Here is a 20,421-nt window from a genome sequence, read left to right on the forward strand (position 1 = left end):
TTTGGATAGGTTTGCAAGATAATAAAGAGCGAGTAAATAAAAAGTAGGGGCTGTTTAGATAAAGACACAACTAAATTAGTTTTAGTAAAGAGCTTTTTGTCACGAGAAAGTTATTTGTCCCTAGGCAATCGATAACTAAACCGGTAATCATTATTGCAATTTTATTTGAGGGAGAGGCATAAGCTAGCATACTTTCTCTACTTGGATCATATGCACTTATGATTGGAACTCTAGCAAGCATCCGCAACTACTAAAGATCATTAAGGTAAAACCCAACCATAGCATTAAAGCATCAAGTCCCCTTTATCCCATACGCAAACAACCTACTTACTCGGGTCTGTGCTTCTGTCACTCACGCCACCCACCATAAGCAAATCATGAACATATTGAAAACCCTACAGCGGGAATCCCTCACGCTTGCGCGACACGGAGAGCACCATAGGACAGCACCAATAATAAAACATGCAACTCAAACCAATCTTGATCATCAAATAGCCCATAGGACAAAACGGATCTACTCAAACATCATAGGATAGCCATACATCATTGGGAAATAATATATAGCGTTGAGCACCATGTTTAAGTAGAGATTACAGCGGGTAAGAGAGAGGTTACACCGCTGCATAGAGGGGGGAAGAGTTGGTGATGATGGCGGTGAAGTTGTTGGTGAAGATTGTGGTGATGATGATGGCCACGGCAGCGTTCCGGTGCCACCGGAAGAAAAGGGGAGAGGGGGCCTCTTCGTCTTCTTCTTCCTTGACGTCCTCCCTAGATGGGAGAAGGGTTTCCCCTCTGGTCCTTGGCCTCCATGGCGTGGGAGGGGCGAGAGCCCCTCCGAGATTGGATCTGTCTCTCTCTGTTTCTGCGTTTTCCTCTGCTACCCTTTCACCGTTTCGTATATATATGGAGATCCGTAACTCCGATTGGACTGAAACCTTCGCCGTGATTTTTTTACCAAAAATTAGCTTTCTTGCGGCCGAAGAAGGGCATCAACTGCCTTACGGGTGGCCCACGAGGGTCAGGGAGCAGGCGCGCCCCTGCCTCGTGGCCACCTCGGGCACCGTCTCGTGTGGATTTTTCTTCCGGAATTTTCCAAATATTCCAAAAATAATCTCCGTCTGTTTTTATCCCGTTTGGATTCCGTTTGATATGGATATTCTACGAAACAAAAACCTGCAACAAACATGAACTGGCACTGGGCACTGGATCAATATGTTAGTCCCAAAAATAGTATAAAAATTTGCCAAAAGTATATGAAAGTTGAATAATATTGGCATGGAACAATCAAAAATTATAGATACGACGGAGACGTATCAGCATCCCCAAGCTTAATTCCTGCTCGTCCTCGAGTAGGTAAATGATAAAAAAGAAATTTTTTGATGTGGAATTCTACCTAGCATAATCTTGATCATATGTCTAATCATGGCATGAATATTAAGACACGAGTGATTCAAAGCAATAGTCTATCATTTGACATAAAAGAAATAATACTTCAAGCCTACTAATAAAGCAATCATGTCTTTTCAAAATAACAAGGCCAAAGAAAGTTATCCCTACAAAATCATATAGTCTGGCTATGCTCCATCTTCACCACACAAAATATTCACATCATGCACAACCCCGATGACAAGCCAAGCAATTGTATCATACTTTTGACGTTCTCAAACCTTTTCAACTTTCACGCAATACATGAGCGTGAGCCATGGACATAGCACTATAGGTGGAATAGAATATGATGGTCGGGGTTATGTGGAGAAGACAAAAAAGGAGAAAGTATCACATCAACTAGGCGTATCAACGGGCTATGGAGATGCCCATCAATAGATATCAATGTGAGTGAGTAGGGATTGCCATGCAACGGATGCACTAAGAGCTATAAGTGTATGAAAGCTCAGACTGAAAACTAAGTGGGTGTGCATCCAACTTGCTTGCTCATGAAGACCTCGGGCGTTTGAGGAAGCCCATCATCGGAATATACAAGCCAAGTTCTATAATGAAAATTCCCACTAGTATATGAAAGTGATAACTCAAGAGACTCTCTATATGAAGAACATGGTGCTACTCTGAAGCACAAGTGTGGTAAAAGGATAGTAACATTGCCCCTTCTCTCTTTTTCTCTCTCTTTTTCTTATTTTCTCTCTTTTTTTATTTTTTTTGGTGGGCTTCTTTGGCCTCTTTTTTTATTTGGGCTTCTTTGGCCTCTTTTATTTTGTGTAAAGTCCGGAGTCTCATCCCAACTTATGGGGGAATCATAGTCTCCATCATCCTTTCCTCACTTGGGCAATGCTCTAATAATGATGATCATCACACTTTTATTTACTTACAACTCGATATCTAGAACAAATATATGACTCTATATGAATGCCTCCGGCGATGTACCGGGATGTGCAATGATCTAGCGTAGAAATGACATCAAAAAACGGACAAGCCATGAAAACATCATGCTAGCTATCTTACGATCATGCAAAGCAATATGACAATAAATGCTCAAGTCATGTATATGATGATGATGGAAGTTGCATGGCAATATATCTCGGAATGGCTGTGGAAATGCCATGATAGGTAGGTATGGTGGCTGTTTTGAGGAAGATATAAGGAGGTTTATGTGTGATAGAGCGTATCGTATCACGGGGTTTGGATGCACCGGCGAAGTTTGCGCCAACTCTCAAGGTGAGAAAGGGCAATGCGCGGTACCGAAGAGGCTAGCAATGATGGAAGGATGAGAGTGCGCATAATCCATGGACTCAACATTAGTCATAAAGAACTCACATACTTATTGCAAAAATCTATTAGTCATCAAAACAAAGTACTACGCGCATGCTCCTAGGGGGATAGATTGGTAGGAAAAGACCATCGCTCGTCCCTGACCGCCACTCATAAGGAAGACAATCAATAAATAAATCATGCTCCGACTTCGTTACATAACGGTTCACCATACGTGCATGCTACGGGAATCACAAACTTCAACACAAGTATTTCTACAATCCACAACTACCCACTAGCATGACTCTAATATCACCATCTTTATATTGCAAAACTATTGCAAGGAATCAAACATATCATATTCAGTGATCTACAAGTTTTATGTAGGATTTTATGACTAACCATGTGAATGACCAGTTCCTGTCATCTCTTTAAATAGATATAAGTGAAGCAAGAGAGTTTAATTCTTTCTACAAAAGATATGCCCACGCTCTAACAAATATAAGTGAAGCAAAAGAGCATTCTACAAATGGCGGTTTTCTATGTGAAGAGAAACATGCAATCCAAACTTCAAATGATATAAGTGAAGCACATGAAGCATTCTATAAAGCCATACTCAAAAGATATAAGTGAAGTGCATAGAGCATTCTATAAATAAACCAAGGACTATCTCATACCAGCATGGTGCGTAAAAGAAAAATGAAAAATAAATGCAAAAGACGCTCCAAGATTTGCACATATCGCATGAATGAAACGAATCCGAAAACATACTGATATTTGTTGAAGAAAGAGGGGATGCCTTCCGAGGCATCCCCAAGCTTAGACACTTGAGTATCCTTGAATATTTACTTGAGGTGCCTTGGGCATCCCCAAGCTTGAGCTCTTTCCTCTCTTCCTTCTTCTCACATCGAGACCTTCTCGATCATCGAACACTTCATCCACACAAAACTTCAACAGAAAACTCGGCAAGATCCGTTAGTATAATAAAGCAAATCACTACTCTAAGTACTGTTGCAAACCAATTCATATTTTGTTTTGGCATTGTGTCTACTGTAGTATAACTTTTCCATGGCTTAATCCACTGATATAAATCGATAGTTTCATCAAAACAAGCAAACTATGCATCAAAAACAGAATCTGTCTAAAACAGAACAGTCTGTAATAATATGAACATTAACCATACTTCTGGTACTTGAAAAATTCTGCCAAAATTAGGAAAAATAAACAATTTGTATATAAAGACAGTGCAAAAAGAATCAGAACCGTTTGACGTTCTAGTAAAAAAATGAAAAATCGCGCACTACAGCCAAAGTTTCTGTCCTGCACCGTACAAACCAACAAGCATTGTAAACATCCTAAAGGCAAACCTTGGCACATTATTTTTATAATACAATGTAATTGTACAAGGGGATAATTATTTTTGTTGAAAATTTCCTGTAATAAAGATTCACAAAGTTTCCGTGAGCAAGAACAAAGTTCAAGGCTAGCTCCCACTTCAACAATGCTTGTCTCTCTCACTTTCACTTTCCTTTTTGAAAAAGTTTTGGGTTCCCCTCTTTTTTTTTAAACTATATGAAAGCACTCAATAGAAATAAATGACTCTCTAAAACTTCCGGGTTGTCTCCCTGGCAGCGCTTTCTTTAAAGCCATTAAGCTAGGCATATAGTGCTCAAGTAGTGAATCCACCCGGATCCCAAGGTATATCAAAGCCAATTTTAATTAACAATGATTTGTGATTTAGTAGTGAGCACAAAGTAACATATATCATGTAATGACGAAGTCTAACTCTCTTCCTATCCATCCGCATGTCATAAAAGAACAATTCATGCACACATAGTAAAGGCCAATGCATAGTATAAACAGTTTCTTGCAATTTTACCATGTTGGAAACATAGAGAGGTGGAGATATAGTTCCTCTCTCATAATAATTGCAAGTAGGAGCAGCAAGCACATGCATATTATATCTATCAAAATCATCATGTGCAACGGTAAAAGGCAACCCATCAATATAATCCTTAATAAGTGCAAACTTCTCCGATATAGTATAATCGGGAGAATTCAAAAAGATAATAGGACTATCATGCGTGGGTGCAATAGCAACAATTTCATGTTTAACATAAGGAACTATAGCAAGTTCATCTCCATAAGCATCATTCATATTGGCATCTTGGACACAAGCATAGCAAGCATCATCAAAAAGGGATATTTCAAGAGAATCAATGGGATCATAATAGTCATCATAGCAATCATCCTTCGGTAAGCACGAAGGGGAATTAAACAATGTATGAGTTGAAGAGTTACTCTCATTAGAAGGTGGGCACGGGTGATCAATCCGCTCTTCCTCCTTTTGTTCTTTGCTCACCTCCTCATCTTTTTCATCCAATGAGCTCACAGTTTCATCAACTTCTTCTTCCATAGATTCCTGCAAAATATTAGTCTCTTCTTGGACAGCGGAGACTTTCTCAATAAGTGCATTAATATAGGAATTATATTCATAATTATCATAGCAATATTTTAGGATAGCTAAATTTTCAGGCCTATAAACATCATCATCAAAAGCTTCATACTTTTCAAACAAAGATTCAATTTCATAAGCACCCTTAAAAGCAACAAATTCTTCTATTTGTTCCACATCATAGTAATCATATATACCTCTAGCATAAGAAGCCAAGGTTTCATTATCATTAAATTTTCATGAAAAGGGAAGGTGTGGAGCCTTCATCCTAGAGCAACAAGTATAATCATAACTCAAGCATACTTGCCGAGCATACCACCTCAATATATAAATTTGATCCCATAATAGTTTCCCTTTTTGTGTCAAGCGATAATCCCTAAAGTATTCAAGTTGATCCAACGTTACTCCCATTACCAAATTGAATGGGGTTTTCTATGGATTATCAAAGTAGTACATAATATCTGTCACATAACGAGCATCGAGGGTTTTAGGAGGTTCCTCATCTGTTTTTTTGGTATTTCGTGTTCCATATCCATAACTAAAGATAAAGAACAACTAAGAACAGCAAATAAAAATTACTTAGTGATAAACCAAACAAGCACACACGAGAATATTCACCCCACGCTATTGCTCCCCGGCAACGGCGCTAGAAAAAGGTCTTGATAACCCACAAGTATATGGGATCAATTGTAGCCTCTTTCGATAAGTAAGAGTGTCGAACCCATCGAGGAGCTAAAGGTAGAACAAATATTCCCTCAAGTTCTATCGACCACCGATACAACTCTACGCACGCTTGACGTTCACTTTACCGGAAACAGGTATGAAACTAGAAGTACTTTGTAGATGTTTTTGGATAGGTTTGCAAGATAATAAAGAGCGAGTAAATAAAAAGTAGGGGCTGTTTAGATAAAGACACAACTAAATTAGTTTTAGTAAAGAGCTTTTTGTCACGAAAAAGTTATTTGTACCTAGGCAATCGATAACTAAACCGGTAATCATTATTGCAATTTTATTTGAGGGAGAGGCGTAAGCTAACATACTTTCTCTACTTGGATCATATGCACTTATGATTGGAACTCTAGCAAGCATCCGCAACTACTAAAGATCATTAAGGTAAAACCCAACCATAGAATTAAAGCATCAAGTCCCCTTTATCCCATACGCAAACAACCTACTTACTCGGGTCTGTGCTTCTGTCACTCACGCCACCCACCATAAGCAAATCATGAACATATTGCAAACCCTACAGCGGGAATCCCTCACGCTTGCGCGACACGGAGAGCACCATAGGACAGCACCAATAATAAAACATGTAACTCAAACCAATCTTGATCATCAAATAGCCCATAGGACAAAACGGATCTACTCAAACATCATAGGATAGCCATACATCATTGGGAAATAATATATAGCGTTGAGCACCATGTTTAAGTAGAGATTACAGCAGGTAAGAGAGAGGTTACACCGCTGCATAGAGGGGGGAAGAGTTGGTGATGATGGCGGTGAAGTTGTTGGTGAAGATTGCGGTGATGATGATGGCCACGGCAGCGTTCCGGTGCCACCGGAAGAGCAGGGGACTTCTTCTTCCTTGACCTCCTCCCTAGATGGGAGAAGGGTTTCCCCTCTAGTCCTTGGCCTCCATGGCTTGGGAGGGGCGAGAGCCCCTCCGAGATTGGATCTGTCTCTCTGTCTCTCTCTATTTCTGCGTTTTCCTCTGCTACCCTTTCACTGTTTCGTATATATATGGAGATCCGTAACTCCGATTGGACTGAAACCTTCGCCGTGATTTTTTACCAAAAATTAGTTTTCTTGCGGCCGAAGAAGGGCATCAACCGCCTTACGGGTGGCCCACGAGGGTCAGGGGCGCGCCCCCCGCCTCGTGGCCACCTCGGGCACCGTCTCGCGTGGATTTTTCTTCCGGAATTTTCCAAATATTCCAAAAATAATCTCCGTCTGTTTTTATCCCGTTTGGATTCCGTTTGATTTGGATATTCTGCGAAACAAAAACATGCAACAAACAGGAACTGGCACTGGGCACTGGATCAATATGTTAGTCCCAAAAATAGTATAAAAAGTTGCCAAAAGTATATGAAAGTTGAATAATATTGGCATGGAACAATAAAAAATTATAGATACGACGGAGACGTATCAGTCCCCGGCCTAATTGCTTAAATGGCGCCTACGAAACATCCTCATGCCTCCAAATCCCCCCCCCCCCCGCCAGGAGCTGATGGCGGTCCATGGCGCGATGGCCGCTGTGCGTGTTGACCCGGAGGAACACCTCGCCTCCGCCGCCACCGACGACATGGTGCAGAGTCTGGCCCAGATGAAGTCCCCCAGCGACTACCCCCCAGGACTTAATAGGTAAGATCTGACTAGCTAAATCTTACCAATACCACTTGCAACGGCTATGATTTGTACGGTTGATGTATTAAGCATGTTCGTGCCTTGTTTATTTCAGTACTACACACTGTGTGATGTTCAAATATTACCGTGTCAAGCTCAATTTCACCAATACCAGCAACAAACTTACAATACATGACTCAGGATATCACTAGAGATGCTGCCCATTTGCTATTTTTAATGGATGCTAACCCTGTTGCACTTAACATGCCTGTCCATGTACTTACGCACGGTCATAACGGCCGACGCTTTTGTTTGCCGTCGAGGTGAGCTGCATCCCATGCCTTACAGTATTTCACATAATTTGTGCAATTGCAGTTTAGCTTCTACCCATTTACTGGTTGCCTGTAGGTACACATGTCAGTGGCACTGATCCACGCTTCGACCCAGAGGAACAGCTCGCCTCCGCCGTCGCTGACTTTGGGCGAGCTCTGGCCAAGATGAAGTGCCCCAGCAACTACCTCTCAAGACTTACCAAGTATGTACTCATCAGTTCAATCTTACCAATACCAGTTGCAATTAATGGCTATGTTCTGTACGGTCGATGTATTAAGCATGTTCTAGTAAAAATGCCTAACACGTTTTTGCTACTATCCCTACCTTTTTATAGACCTCTGGCCATTCTATGCTCTGGCAGCACCTGCCTTGTGATGTTTAACTATGCCAATTGCATTTTTATCAGTACCGGTTTCAATGTCTATTAAGCCTGTTGCAATTAACAGTTGAATCCATTTTTAAACAGTTGCATTTCAATGGCTACAAACTTACAAAACATGACTTAGGATGTTGTTAAGCCTGTTGCAATTAATAGTTGTATCCATTTTTTAATCTGTCCATTTGCTACCATGCTACTCTCCGCAATGAAGATATACTAGAGATGCTGCCCCATTTGCTATTTTTGGTGGATGCTAACCCTGTTGTACCTAAAATGCTTGTCCATGTACTTACGCAGGGTCATACCGGCCGATGCTGTTGTTTGCGTTAAGGTTAGCCGCATCCCATGTCTTACAGTATTTCACATCATTTGTGCAATTGCAGTTTAACTTCTACAATTTACTGGTTGCCTGTAGGTACACATGTCAGTGGCACTGATCCACGCTTCGACCCGAAGGAACAGCTCGCCTCCGCCGCCGCTGACTTTGGGCGGCCTCTGGCCAAGATGAAGTGCCCCAGCAACTACCTCTCAGAACTTACCAAGTATGTACCCACCAGTTCAATCTTACCAATACCAGTTGCAATTAATGGCTATGTTTTGTACTGTCGATGTATTAAGCATGTTGTAGTAAACATGCCTAACATGTTTGAGCTATTTTCCCTACTTCTTTATAGACAACTAGGCCATTATCTGCTCTGGCAGCACCTGCCCAGTGATGTTTAACTCTGTCAATTGCATTTTTATCAGTACTGGTTTCAATGGCCATTAAGCCTGTTGCAATTAACAGTTGTATCCATTTTTAAAGAGTTGTATTTCACTGGCTACAAACTTACAAAACCTGAATTAGGATGTTGTTAAGCCTGTTGCAATTAACAGCTGTATCCATTTTTTAATCCGTCCCTTTGCTACCGTGCTACTCTTTCGAAATGAAGATATCACTACAGATGCTGCCGTTTTATTACCATTTGCTATTTTTGGTGGATGTTAACCCTGTTGTAGTTAACATTGGCTTTCCATGTACTTACATAGGGCTACAATGGGCGATGATGTTGTTTGCCGTCGAGGTTAGCTGCATCCCATGTCTTATACACCATCTATTCCTAAATATAAGTATTTTTAGAGATTCCAATATAGACTACATAAGGAGCAAAATGAGCGAATCTAGATTCTAATCTAAACTATATCTATAATTCTATATACATCCGTATGTAGTTCATATTGAAATCTCAAAAAAAAATTAGTTGTACTTAGGAACATAGGTAGTTGTATTTTAAATGATTTGTGCAATCTCAGTTTAGCTTCTAACATTTACTGGTTGCTTGTAGGTACATATGAGGGGTACTGATCCACGCTTCGATCCCTTTTGCGTATGGGGCAATGAGATATTCATGAACAAGCGTCAAGTGAGGAAACTAAGAAAGATTGTTAGGCGAAAGAAACGGGTGATTGGAATTAAGCTCCTTATTTACACTTTGTCGAAGACAATAGTGAACTTTAGGATGGTAGGTAATGTGTTGCCTTTTCCCCCTGCCCACAACAAGTTACTCTATTAGACCTCAGTATCTGATATTTTTCTCTTTTCAGTGGTTTCCGAAGCTATTTACTGATGATTACCTTGCAAACTACATGACCGGAGTGGAGGCAACTAAGGTTAAATTGATAATGCTCTAGCAGTCTTCCTGAAGGCGGTGAAGGATGGGCGGGCGATCGTCACAAGGGGTTGGACAAAAGTGGTTCATGCCTATGGCTTGCAGGAAGGCACATTATGGGCATTCCGCTTCTTCAACACCGTCGGCAGTCAAAATGATTTACACTTGTCTCTTCACCTTTACCGCCTTTAAATACTGTGGTTCATCATAGTTAATTGCTGCCTAATCCTGTAATTACTGAACATATTGTACTGGCAATTTTATTTATGGATTCGTTGTTGAACCATTGTGCTGAGAATTTGAATTGCACGTTTCGTATTTCAAAATTTCCAATTAGAATAATAAATTACAGGAAAAAATAAAAATAGAACAGACGGTCATGGACCTTTACAAACGGTTCTAGCAGTAAAAGCGCTTGCGATGGATAGCCCAATGCCACACAGTTTTCTACATCAAATCATGTGTGATGTAGTTAATGAAAGCAAACAGTTAACCAAGGCAGAGCGTGTGTGATATTACACCTTTCACACACGAGCGTATATATAAAACCGTGTGGGATGTACATCCAAACGGAAATGTTTTCCCTGGATTGACTGTCTGTGATGTACATACCTACGGAAATGATTTCTGGGATTCACCGTGTGGGATGTACATACCTACGGAAATGATTGGGTTTCGATGCCTCGCCCGATCGCACACGGCCCCAGCCTGGGTCCCAGGAGGGCCTATCCCCGATGATTTCTGGGTCGTGTGGGAAGGACACCCTATCGCACATACTCACTTGGCGGCGGTTCCAAATGCCGTCGCGGAAAGGGGTTTTAAACCGTTTGTTTAGGACCGTCGTGCACCAGTGGGTATAGGTTGGTGGCGCGGATGTGGCTGCTGTCTACGGCAGAGAAGCCGAACCAGAGGCCGTACTCCCAGACAGGCGACGCGTGTCCCCGGAACGGCAGTGCCCAGTCGCTGGCCTTGCTCCACATGTCGCTCCCGGTGTCCAGCCCATACGTGTCGCGGCCCGCCGTGGACACCCAAACCAGCGAGCCGTTGACCACGCGGTTGCCTTCCATCCCGTGGCAGATGATCTTGCCGGACCGTTCGTCCGTGCCCAGGATAGGCAATTCGTGCACGTACGGCGGCGGCGGGAGCGAGTGCCATACCCATGTTGGTTTGATCTGACGGCTTAAACATGCCAGTTAGATCTATTAGTCTAACAGAAAAAAGGGAAAGATAACGTTAATGAAAAGGCCCCACGCACCAACGTACGTGGGCTTTTTATCCCAACTAAGGCGCCCTAATCAGGGGCACCCAAACCAACTGATGGTTTAGGTCCCCCGTCGCCAGCGCTAGATAAAAGGGGGTACCAGAGAGGGTTGGCAGCCTGCGTGATCACAATTCTCGTACGGTTTCACTCCCCTCCCGATATTCTCTCACCCCATCCGATCAGGGGGAGCGCTGCAGCGACGGGAAGACCTACTCCAGCTGCCGCTGCCGTCCCTGGCCAGTCCCGGTGGGGTCCTGAAGGAATCAGGACGTTGAGGAGAACCTCTGCTTCGACTACATCACCCCTGCATCACGCCTGCACCGAGCAGGTGATCATGTCCACTCCCGTGACATGTAAAGGATCTCTAAACCCTACTCTATTCATGTTGTTAGGTGATCTAGATGCAATTTTTTGATCCTGCTAATAGCATCCCATAGATGCATAATTACTCCAACAATGGTATCAGTGGCCAATCTTGATTGCAATAGATCCCTTTATTGTTGATCGGTAGATCACTATCATGTTTAGATCAATGTCAGGTTTAGGGTTCATGATCAAGATTGAAAGTTTTAGCCCCTGGTTAGGCCAAATATGCATGCTACTGTCTTGATACCCTCTGTAAATCATCATGTTTTAATTCTAATTTGCTACGGATCAGTACTGCCACCTATGTTCATCAATTTTAATTAATCTAAGTTAAGATCTAATGCTCACTTTCATGTCAAGTTGATCAACACTGATCATGTTTAAGTCATGTTTTCCGTATGCATTAGCAAAATAGAAGGCAGAGGGATCAACAGTAACGCTCGGGCGCCGTCATGTTGGGCATAGGGCGGACCGCGTACGTGTCGTCCTCGTAGAGGATGCCACGGCCCTTGCAGTCCATGCCGAGGATCGTGTCCATGCGGTGGCCGAGGAGCGTGAACTACATGTCCTCAGAAGAGCTGAAGCCCATGGTGGGTTCAGGGAGAGGTGTGTCGACCGCCGGCGCCGCGCAGCGCGGTCCGCTGCTCCATTGGTGTAGAAGAGGTGAGAAGGATCGATGCGGTGCAGCGTGTACTTGGGGCTGGAGGAGAACCTGCGCGTGTCGACGACGAGGTAGAGGAACCGCCGGCTCAGCCGCATCGTCGTCCGCCGTACAGATTCGTTTTGCTCTTGCCTTCTTCTGTACGTGTCTAGGATTTTCCTTCTTACAAATGCATATCTTGCCACCCGTATCAAGGATAGAGTAATGGTAGGGAAAAGTTGAAGGGAATAAAAAATCGCATGAATCTCCGCGCAAAATCAAATAAGGGTAAGGTGAGACTTAGGAAAATTAGCAAATCTAGTAAAAAAAAAAAGTGGGTCTGTCTATGTCACATATGTAAGATAATACTACCTCACATCTAACATGACATCATATTACATTGTGGAGCCCTCTATTTGTTTTCTTCTTTTTTTTACAGTATATATACACAAAAAAGCTACAGCTCGTACAACTACACGCTCAAAAGAATTTGGCCGTTGCCGCTAAAAAAAGCTACACGTGCATATCTGCTAGCTACTATAGATCAAATCGAGCTGCTTGCTTGTGTGTTTGGTCTGAGACCTGCTTTGCACGTACAAGCGAATGGCGGGAAGGTAGCGTGCTGGGACGAGGCTAGCTTGTGTGCGGACGTTTAAATATCTGATTTTCTTTTTAAAAAATATGACCAATTTTACATTTTTTGAAATTATGAATAAATTTTGAATATTTTCTGAAAAGGGAAAAAATTCTGAAATTTTAATATTTTCTGGAAATTGTGAACGATTTTTCAAATTCTGAACACTTTTTGAAAATATGAACAATTTGTTAACATATTTCGAAAGTTTGAACAAAATTTTGATTCCGAACATTTTTGGAAAACGCAAACAATTTTAGAAAGTGATTTTTTTCAAACTTTTGAGTCGTTTTGAAAGTTGTGATTCCTAACATTATTATCTTTTGTTTATCTTGGGTCTGTTTGTTTGTCTCGTTTTTTGTTTGCTTGTGCTTGTGCAGCCGCCGGGCGTTGCATCTGACTGTCACGCGCCGTACCGCATAGGGAGCACCTGACTGGGCTGGCTCATTAGCAGGCGTGGCACGATGATGGATAGTGCATCGTAGAAACTCCAAAAAAATGGAAATGCGGCTGCTCAGAATCAAACACAAGACCTCTTATAGATGCATGCCTGTAGCTAGCCACAAGAGCTATTGGGCGCAGTGACTTCTTGTCACCGCCAAACACTGAAAACTATATTCAGCGGCAGATCAAACAATTTTAAAAAACAAACATTCCCTGAATTGTGATTTTTAAGTTGAGACGAATTTTTTTTGAAATTAAGATATGGTTTTGCAAAAATGAGAACAAATTTTAAAATTGGGAAACATTTTCTCAGAAAGAAGAATATTTATACAAAGTTCCAATCATTTTCTGAAAGATGTGGACGTTTTTTGAAAATGTGTACACTTTTATAGAGGGTGAACATTTTTTGACTTTTCAAACAATTTTTGAAAATGTGTTTCAAACATTTGAACTTGTTTCAAAAAAACATGAACATTTTTTATAACACACGAAATTTTTGAAAAACATGAACACATTTTGAAATTTTCAGTTTATTTTGATAAACACGAATAATTTTGGAAAAATGAACAAATATATGAATTTTGGAACAGTTTTTGAAACTTGTGTATTAACAAAAAAAAGGAAAAAGAATCAGAAAAAATAAAAAATAAACTTGTGTATAGGCATGTTGTTTGAGCGGGCCTAATTTTCTAGGTCGTACCAGCCAATTTTGCTAGCAAGCTGGGACTGATCAGTCCAGACCTGAGTGGGCCACGAGCAGGCCGAAAAGTCTGCTTGCTGATGCATCGCCCTCGAAAAGAACAACACGAAATTGACTTCCACCCATATATTAATTAGCAAATAGTTTCAATACATCACATATATGTTATACATCTTTTTTTTGCAAATAGTATATGTTATACGTCTATTCGACCATAAACAACTATTGAATAAATATAACGTGGCGAAGTGCACCGGGGGGGGGGGGGGGGATCGCCCCCTATCCACCCCATTACTGGGAGGAGTGGCTCTGGGCCCGAGCATTTGGGCAGGACCCCAACTACTCGTGGCGCCGGACAATGATGCTCTCCTCGCCCCCTTCTACTTGGAGGATAGAACCACTCGCTCCACTATAACATGTACCGTCTATCTTCAATCCAATGGCTCAGAATGTTTTTTTTCTATTTTTGTACGTGAAGCCCAGCTTCTATGCTAGTCGTTCCCGTGAGATCTGTAGCGAGCGGAGAGGCAAGCAGCCATTACATACAAATCTATAAGAGAGAGATGGGGAGGGGAGTGGGAGCAGTATACCATGTTGTTGAACTTGAGGGGGGAGGAGTTTAGGAGCCCGCCACCTGCTTGCTGCCGGTGAACTGCGGCTGCATCTGGATCATGAGGGGGGTGAGTAAGGGAGCATGCCCGAGAGCTGCTCCTGGAGCCAGAGATGGGGAGGAGGCGACGAGGTCAGCACCAGCTTGCCGTAGGCGAGTTGCTGGAGAGAGGACGCAGATTTGGACCGCCACCACCGTCTGCTACTCTGCTTGGCAGTGAGAGATCGGCGAGTCGTCTGATTCAGGTTTGGAGGATAATGATATCAGAAGCAAATTAACTATGAGTGAGGATCCTTTTTGCTAATAGATCGCGCGGATCGCTCCACTATAACCTGTACCGTCTATCTTCAATCCAATGGCTCAGAACCTTTTTTTTCTATTTTTGTACGTGAAGCCCAGATTCTATGCTAGTAGTTCCCGTGAGATCTATAGCTAGCGAAGAGGCAAGCAACCATTACATACAAATCTGTAAGAGAGAGATGGGGGAGGGGAGTGGAGCAGTATACCTTGTTGTTGAACATGAGGGGGAAGGAGTTTAGGAGCCCACCACCTGCTTGCCGCCGGCGAGCTGCTGCTGCATCTGGATCGTGAGGGGGAGGAGTAAGGGAGCACGCCCGAGAGCTGCTCCTGGAGCCAGAGATGGGGAGAAGGCTACGAGGTCAGCACCAGCTTGCCGTAGGCGAGTCGCTGGAGAGAGGACGCAGTTCTGTGTTGGAAATATGCCCTAGAGGCAATAATAAATAGGTTATTATTATATTTCCTTGTTCATGATAATCGTTTATTATCCATGCTAGAATTGTATTGATAGGAAACTCAGATACATGTGTGGATACATAGACAACACCATGTCCCTAGTAAGCCTCTAGTTGACTAGCTCGTTGATCAATAGATGGTTACGGTTTCCTGACTATGGACATTGGATGTCGTTGATAACGGGATCACATCATTAGGAGACTGATGTGATGGACAAGACCCAATCCTAAGCCTAGCACAAGATCGTGTAGTTCGTTTGCTCAGAGCTTTTCTAATGTCAAGTATCACTTCCTTAGACCATGAGATTGTGCAACTCCCGGATACCGTAGGAATGCTTTGGGTGTACCAAACGTCACAACGTAACTGGGTGGCTATAAAGGTGCACTACAGGTATCTCCGAAAGTGTCTGTTGGGTTGGCACGAATCGAGACTGGGATTTGTCACTCCGTATAAACGGAGAGGTATCTCTGGGCCCACTCGGTAGGACATCATCATAATGTGCACAGTGTGACCAAGGAGTTGATCACGGGATGATGTGAGTTACGGAACGAGTAAAGAGACTTGCCGGTAACGAGATTGAACAAGGTATAGGGATACCGACGATCGAATCTCGGGCAAGTAACATACCGATGGACAAAGGGAATTGTATACGGGATTGATTGAATCCCCGACATCGTGGTTCATCCGATGAGATCATCGTGGAACATGTGGGAGCCAACATGGGTATCCAGATCCCGCTGTTGGTTATTGACCGGAGAACGTCTCGGTCATGTCTGCATGGTTCCCGAACCCGTAGGGTCTACACGCTTAAGGTTCGATGACGCTAGGGTTATAGGGAAAGTATGTACGTGGTTACCGAATGTTGTTCGGAGTCCCGGATGAGATCCCGGACGTCACGAGGAGTTCCGGAATGGTCCGGAGGTAAAGATTTATGGGAAGTCCTGTTTTGGTCACCGGAAAAGTTTCGGGTGAAATCGGTAATGTACGGGGACCACCGGGAGGGTCCCGGGGGTCCACCAAGTGGGGCCACCAGCCCCAGAAGGCTGCGTGGGCCAAGTGTGGGAGGGGACCAGCCCCAGGTGGGCTGGTGCGCCCCCCACCAAGGCCCAAGGCGCATGGGAGAGTGGGAGGGGGCAAACCCTAGGTCCAGATGGGCCTTAGGGCCCATCTAGTGGGGCGCCCCCCCTCTCCTCCCCTTGGCCGCCCCCCTTGATGGGATCTAGGGCTGGCCGCCTCCTCTTGGGGGTGGAAACCCTAAAGGGGGCGCAGCCCCCTCCCCCCCTATATATAGTTGAGGTTTGGGCTGCCCAAGATACATGAGAACGTCTCTCTTTCGGCGCAGCCCTACCCCTCTCCCTCCTCCTCCTCTCCCGTGGTGCTTGGCGAAGCCCTGCGGGATTGCCACGCTCCTCCATCACCACCACGCCGTCGTGTTGCTTCTGGATGGAGTCTTCCCCAACCTCTCCCTCTCTCCTTGCTGGATCAAGGCGTGGGAGACGTCACCGGGCTGCACGTGTGTTGAACGCGGAGGCACCGTTCTTCGGTGCTTAGATCGGAATCAACCGCGATCTGAATCGCTTCGAGTACGACTCCCTCATCCGCGTTCTTGCAACGCTTACGCATCGTGATCTACAAGGGTATGTAGATGCACTCTCCTTCCCCTCATTGCTAGATTACTCCATAGATTGATCTTGGTGATGCGTAGAAAATTTTGAATTTCTGCTACGTTACCCAACATTCTGGACCGTCACCACCGTCTGCTACTCTTCTTGCCGGTGAGAGATTGGCGAGCCATCTGATTGAGGTTTGGAGGATAATGATATCAGAAGCAAATTAACTATAAGTGAGGGTCCTTTTTTGCTAATAGATCGCACGGATCGCTCCACTATAACCTGTACCGTCTATCTTCAATCCAATGGCTCAGAACCTTTTTTTTCTATTTTTGTACGTGAAGCCCAGATTCTATGCTAGTAGTTCCCGTGAGATCTATAGCTAGCGAAGAGGCAAGCAACCATTACATACAAATCTGTAAGAGAGAGATGGGGGAGGGGAGTGGAGCAGTATACCTTGTTGTTGAACATGAGGGGGAAGGAGTTTAGGAGCCCACCACCTGCTTGCCGCCGGCGAGCTGCTGCTGCATCTGGATCGTGAGGGGGAGGAGTAAGGGAGCACGCCCGAGAGCTGCTCCTGGAGCCAGAGATGGGGAGAAGGCTACGAGGTCAGCACCAGCTTGCCGTAGGCGAGTCGCTGGAGAGAGGACGCAGTTCTGTGTTGGAAATATGCCCTAGAGGCAATAATAAATAGGTTATTATTATATTTCCTTGTTCATGATAATCGTTTATTATCCATGCTAGAATTGTATTGATAGGAAACTCAGATACATGTGTGGATACATAGACAACACCATGTCCCTAGTAAGCCTCTAGTTGACTAGCTCGTTGATCAATAGATGGTTACGGTTTCCTGACTATGGACATTGGATGTCGTTGATAACGGGATCACATCATTAGGAGACTGATGTGATGGACAAGACCCAATCCTAAGCCTAGCACAAGATCGTGTAGTTCGTTTGCTCAGAGCTTTTCTAATGTCAAGTATCACTTCCTTAGACCATGAGATTGTGCAACTCCCGGATACCGTAGGAATGCTTTGGGTGTACCAAACGTCACAACGTAACTGGGTGGCTATAAAGGTGCACTACAGGTATCTCCGAAAGTGTCTGTTGGGTTGGCACGAATCGAGACTGGGATTTGTCACTCCGTATAAACGGAGAGGTATCTCTGGGCCCACTCGGTAGGACATCATCATAATGTGCACAGTGTGACCAAGGAGTTGATCACGGGATGATGTGAGTTACGGAACGAGTAAAGAGACTTGCCGGTAACGAGATTGAACAAGGTATAGGGATACCGACGATCGAATCTCGGGCAAGTAACATACCGATGGACAAAGGGAATTGTATACGGGATTGATTGAATCCCCGACATCGTGGTTCATCCGATGAGATCATCGTGGAACATGTGGGAGCCAACATGGGTATCCAGATCCCGCTGTTGGTTATTGACCGGAGAACGTCTCGGTCATGTCTGCATGGTTCCCGAACCCGTAGGGTCTACACGCTTAAGGTTCGATGACGCTAGGGTTATAGGGAAAGTATGTACGTGGTTACCGAATGTTGTTCGGAGTCCCGGATGAGATCCCGGACGTCACGAGGAGTTCCGGAATGGTCCGGAGGTAAAGATTTATGGGAAGTCCTGTTTTGGTCACCGGAAAAGTTTCGGGTGAAATCGGTAATGTACGGGGACCACCGGGAGGGTCCCGGGGGTCCACCAAGTGGGGCCACCAGCCCCAGAAGGCTGCGTGGGCCAAGTGTGGGAGGGGACCAGCCCCAGGTGGGCTGGTGCGCCCCCCACCAAGGCCCAAGGCGCATGGGAGAGTGGGAGGGGGCAAACCCTAGGTCCAGATGGGCCTTAGGGCCCATCTAGTGGGGCGCCCCCCCTCTCCTCCCCTTGGCCGCCCCCCTTGATGGGATCTAGGGCTGGCCGCCTCCTCTTGGGGGTGGAAACCCTAAAGGGGGCGCAGCCCCCTCCCCCCCTATATATAGTTGAGGTTTGGGCTGCCCAAGATACATGAGAACGTCTCTCTTTCGGCGCAGCCCTACCCCTCTCCCTCCTCCTCCTCTCCCGTGGTGCTTGGCGAAGCCCTGCGGGATTGCCACGCTCCTCCATCACCACCACGCCGTCGTGTTGCTTCTGGATGGAGTCTTCCCCAACCTCTCCCTCTCTCCTTGCTGGATCAAGGCGTGGGAGACGTCACCGGGCTGCACGTGTGTTGAACGCGGAGGCACCGTTCTTCGGTGCTTAGATCGGAATCAACCGCGATCTGAATCGCTTCGAGTACGACTCCCTCATCCGCGTTCTTGCAACGCTTACGCATCGTGATCTACAAGGGTATGTAGATGCACTCTCCTTCCCCTCATTGCTAGATTACTCCATAGATTGATCTTGGTGATGCGTAGAAAATTTTGAATTTCTGCTACGTTACCCAACATTCTGGACCGTCACCACCGTCTGCTACTCTTCTTGCCGGTGAGAGATTGGCGAGCCATCTGATTCAGGTTTGGAGGATAATGATATCAGAAGCAAATTAACTATAAGTGAGGGTCCTTTTTTGCTAATAGATCGCGCGGATCGCTCCACTATAACCTGTACCGTCTATCTTCAATCCAATGGCTCAGAACCTTTTTTTTCTATTTTTGTACGTGAAGCCCAGATTCTATGCTAGTAGTTCCCGTGAGATCTATAGCTAGCGAAGAGGCAAGCAACCATTACATACAAATCTGTAAGAGAGAGATGGGGGAGGGGAGTGGAGCAGTATACCTTGTTGTTGAACATGAGGGGGAAGGAGTTTAGGAGCCCACCACCTGCTTGCCGCCGGCGAGCTGCTGCTGCATCTGGATCGTGAGGGGGAGGAGTAAGGGAGCACGCCCGAGAGCTGCTCCTGGAGCCAGAGATGGGGAGAAGGCTACGAGGTCAGCACCAGCTTGCCGTAGGCGAGTCGCTGGAGAGAGGACGCAGTTCTGTGTTGGAAATATGCCCTAGAGGCAATAATAAATAGGTTATTATTATATTTCCTTGTTCATGATAATCGTTTATTATCCATGCTAGAATTGTATTGATAGGAAACTCAGATACATGTGTGGATACATAGACAACACCATGTCCCTAGTAAGCCTCTAGTTGACTAGCTCGTTGATCAATAGATGGTTACGGTTTCCTGACTATGGACATTGGATGTCGTTGATAACGGGATCACATCATTAGGAGACTGATGTGATGGACAAGACCCAATCCTAAGCCTAGCACAAGATCGTGTAGTTCGTTTGCTCAGAGCTTTTCTAATGTCAAGTATCACTTCCTTAGACCATGAGATTGTGCAACTCCCGGATACCGTAGGAATGCTTTGGGTGTACCAAACGTCACAACGTAACTGGGTGGCTATAAAGGTGCACTACAGGTATCTCCGAAAGTGTCTGTTGGGTTGGCACGAATCGAGACTGGGATTTGTCACTCCGTATAAACGGAGAGGTATCTCTGGGCCCACTCGGTAGGACATCATCATAATGTGCACAGTGTGACCAAGGAGTTG

General features: G+C 44.6%; 1 protein-coding gene across 1 annotated transcript in view; it reads right to left on the minus strand.

Moving 5' to 3' along the window:
- LOC109731613 (uncharacterized) overlaps nt 1-12,251 on the minus strand; it is a 28,674-nt gene extending 16,423 nt beyond the window's left edge. The window contains exons 1-2 of the mRNA XM_073501776.1: nt 11,965-12,251; nt 10,704-11,044 (exon numbers count right to left, since the gene is read on the minus strand). Coding sequence (XP_073357877.1) covers nt 10,704-11,044; nt 11,965-12,251 — 628 coding nt within the window. The remainder of the gene's footprint in view (nt 1-10,703; nt 11,045-11,964) is intronic.
- Between the last annotated feature and the right edge of the window lie 8,170 nt (nt 12,252-20,421).

Source organism: Aegilops tauschii, chromosome 6, assembly GCF_002575655.3.
Source record: "Aegilops tauschii subsp. strangulata cultivar AL8/78 chromosome 6, Aet v6.0, whole genome shotgun sequence".
In the NCBI taxonomy this organism is placed as follows: Eukaryota; Viridiplantae; Streptophyta; class Magnoliopsida; order Poales; family Poaceae; genus Aegilops; species Aegilops tauschii.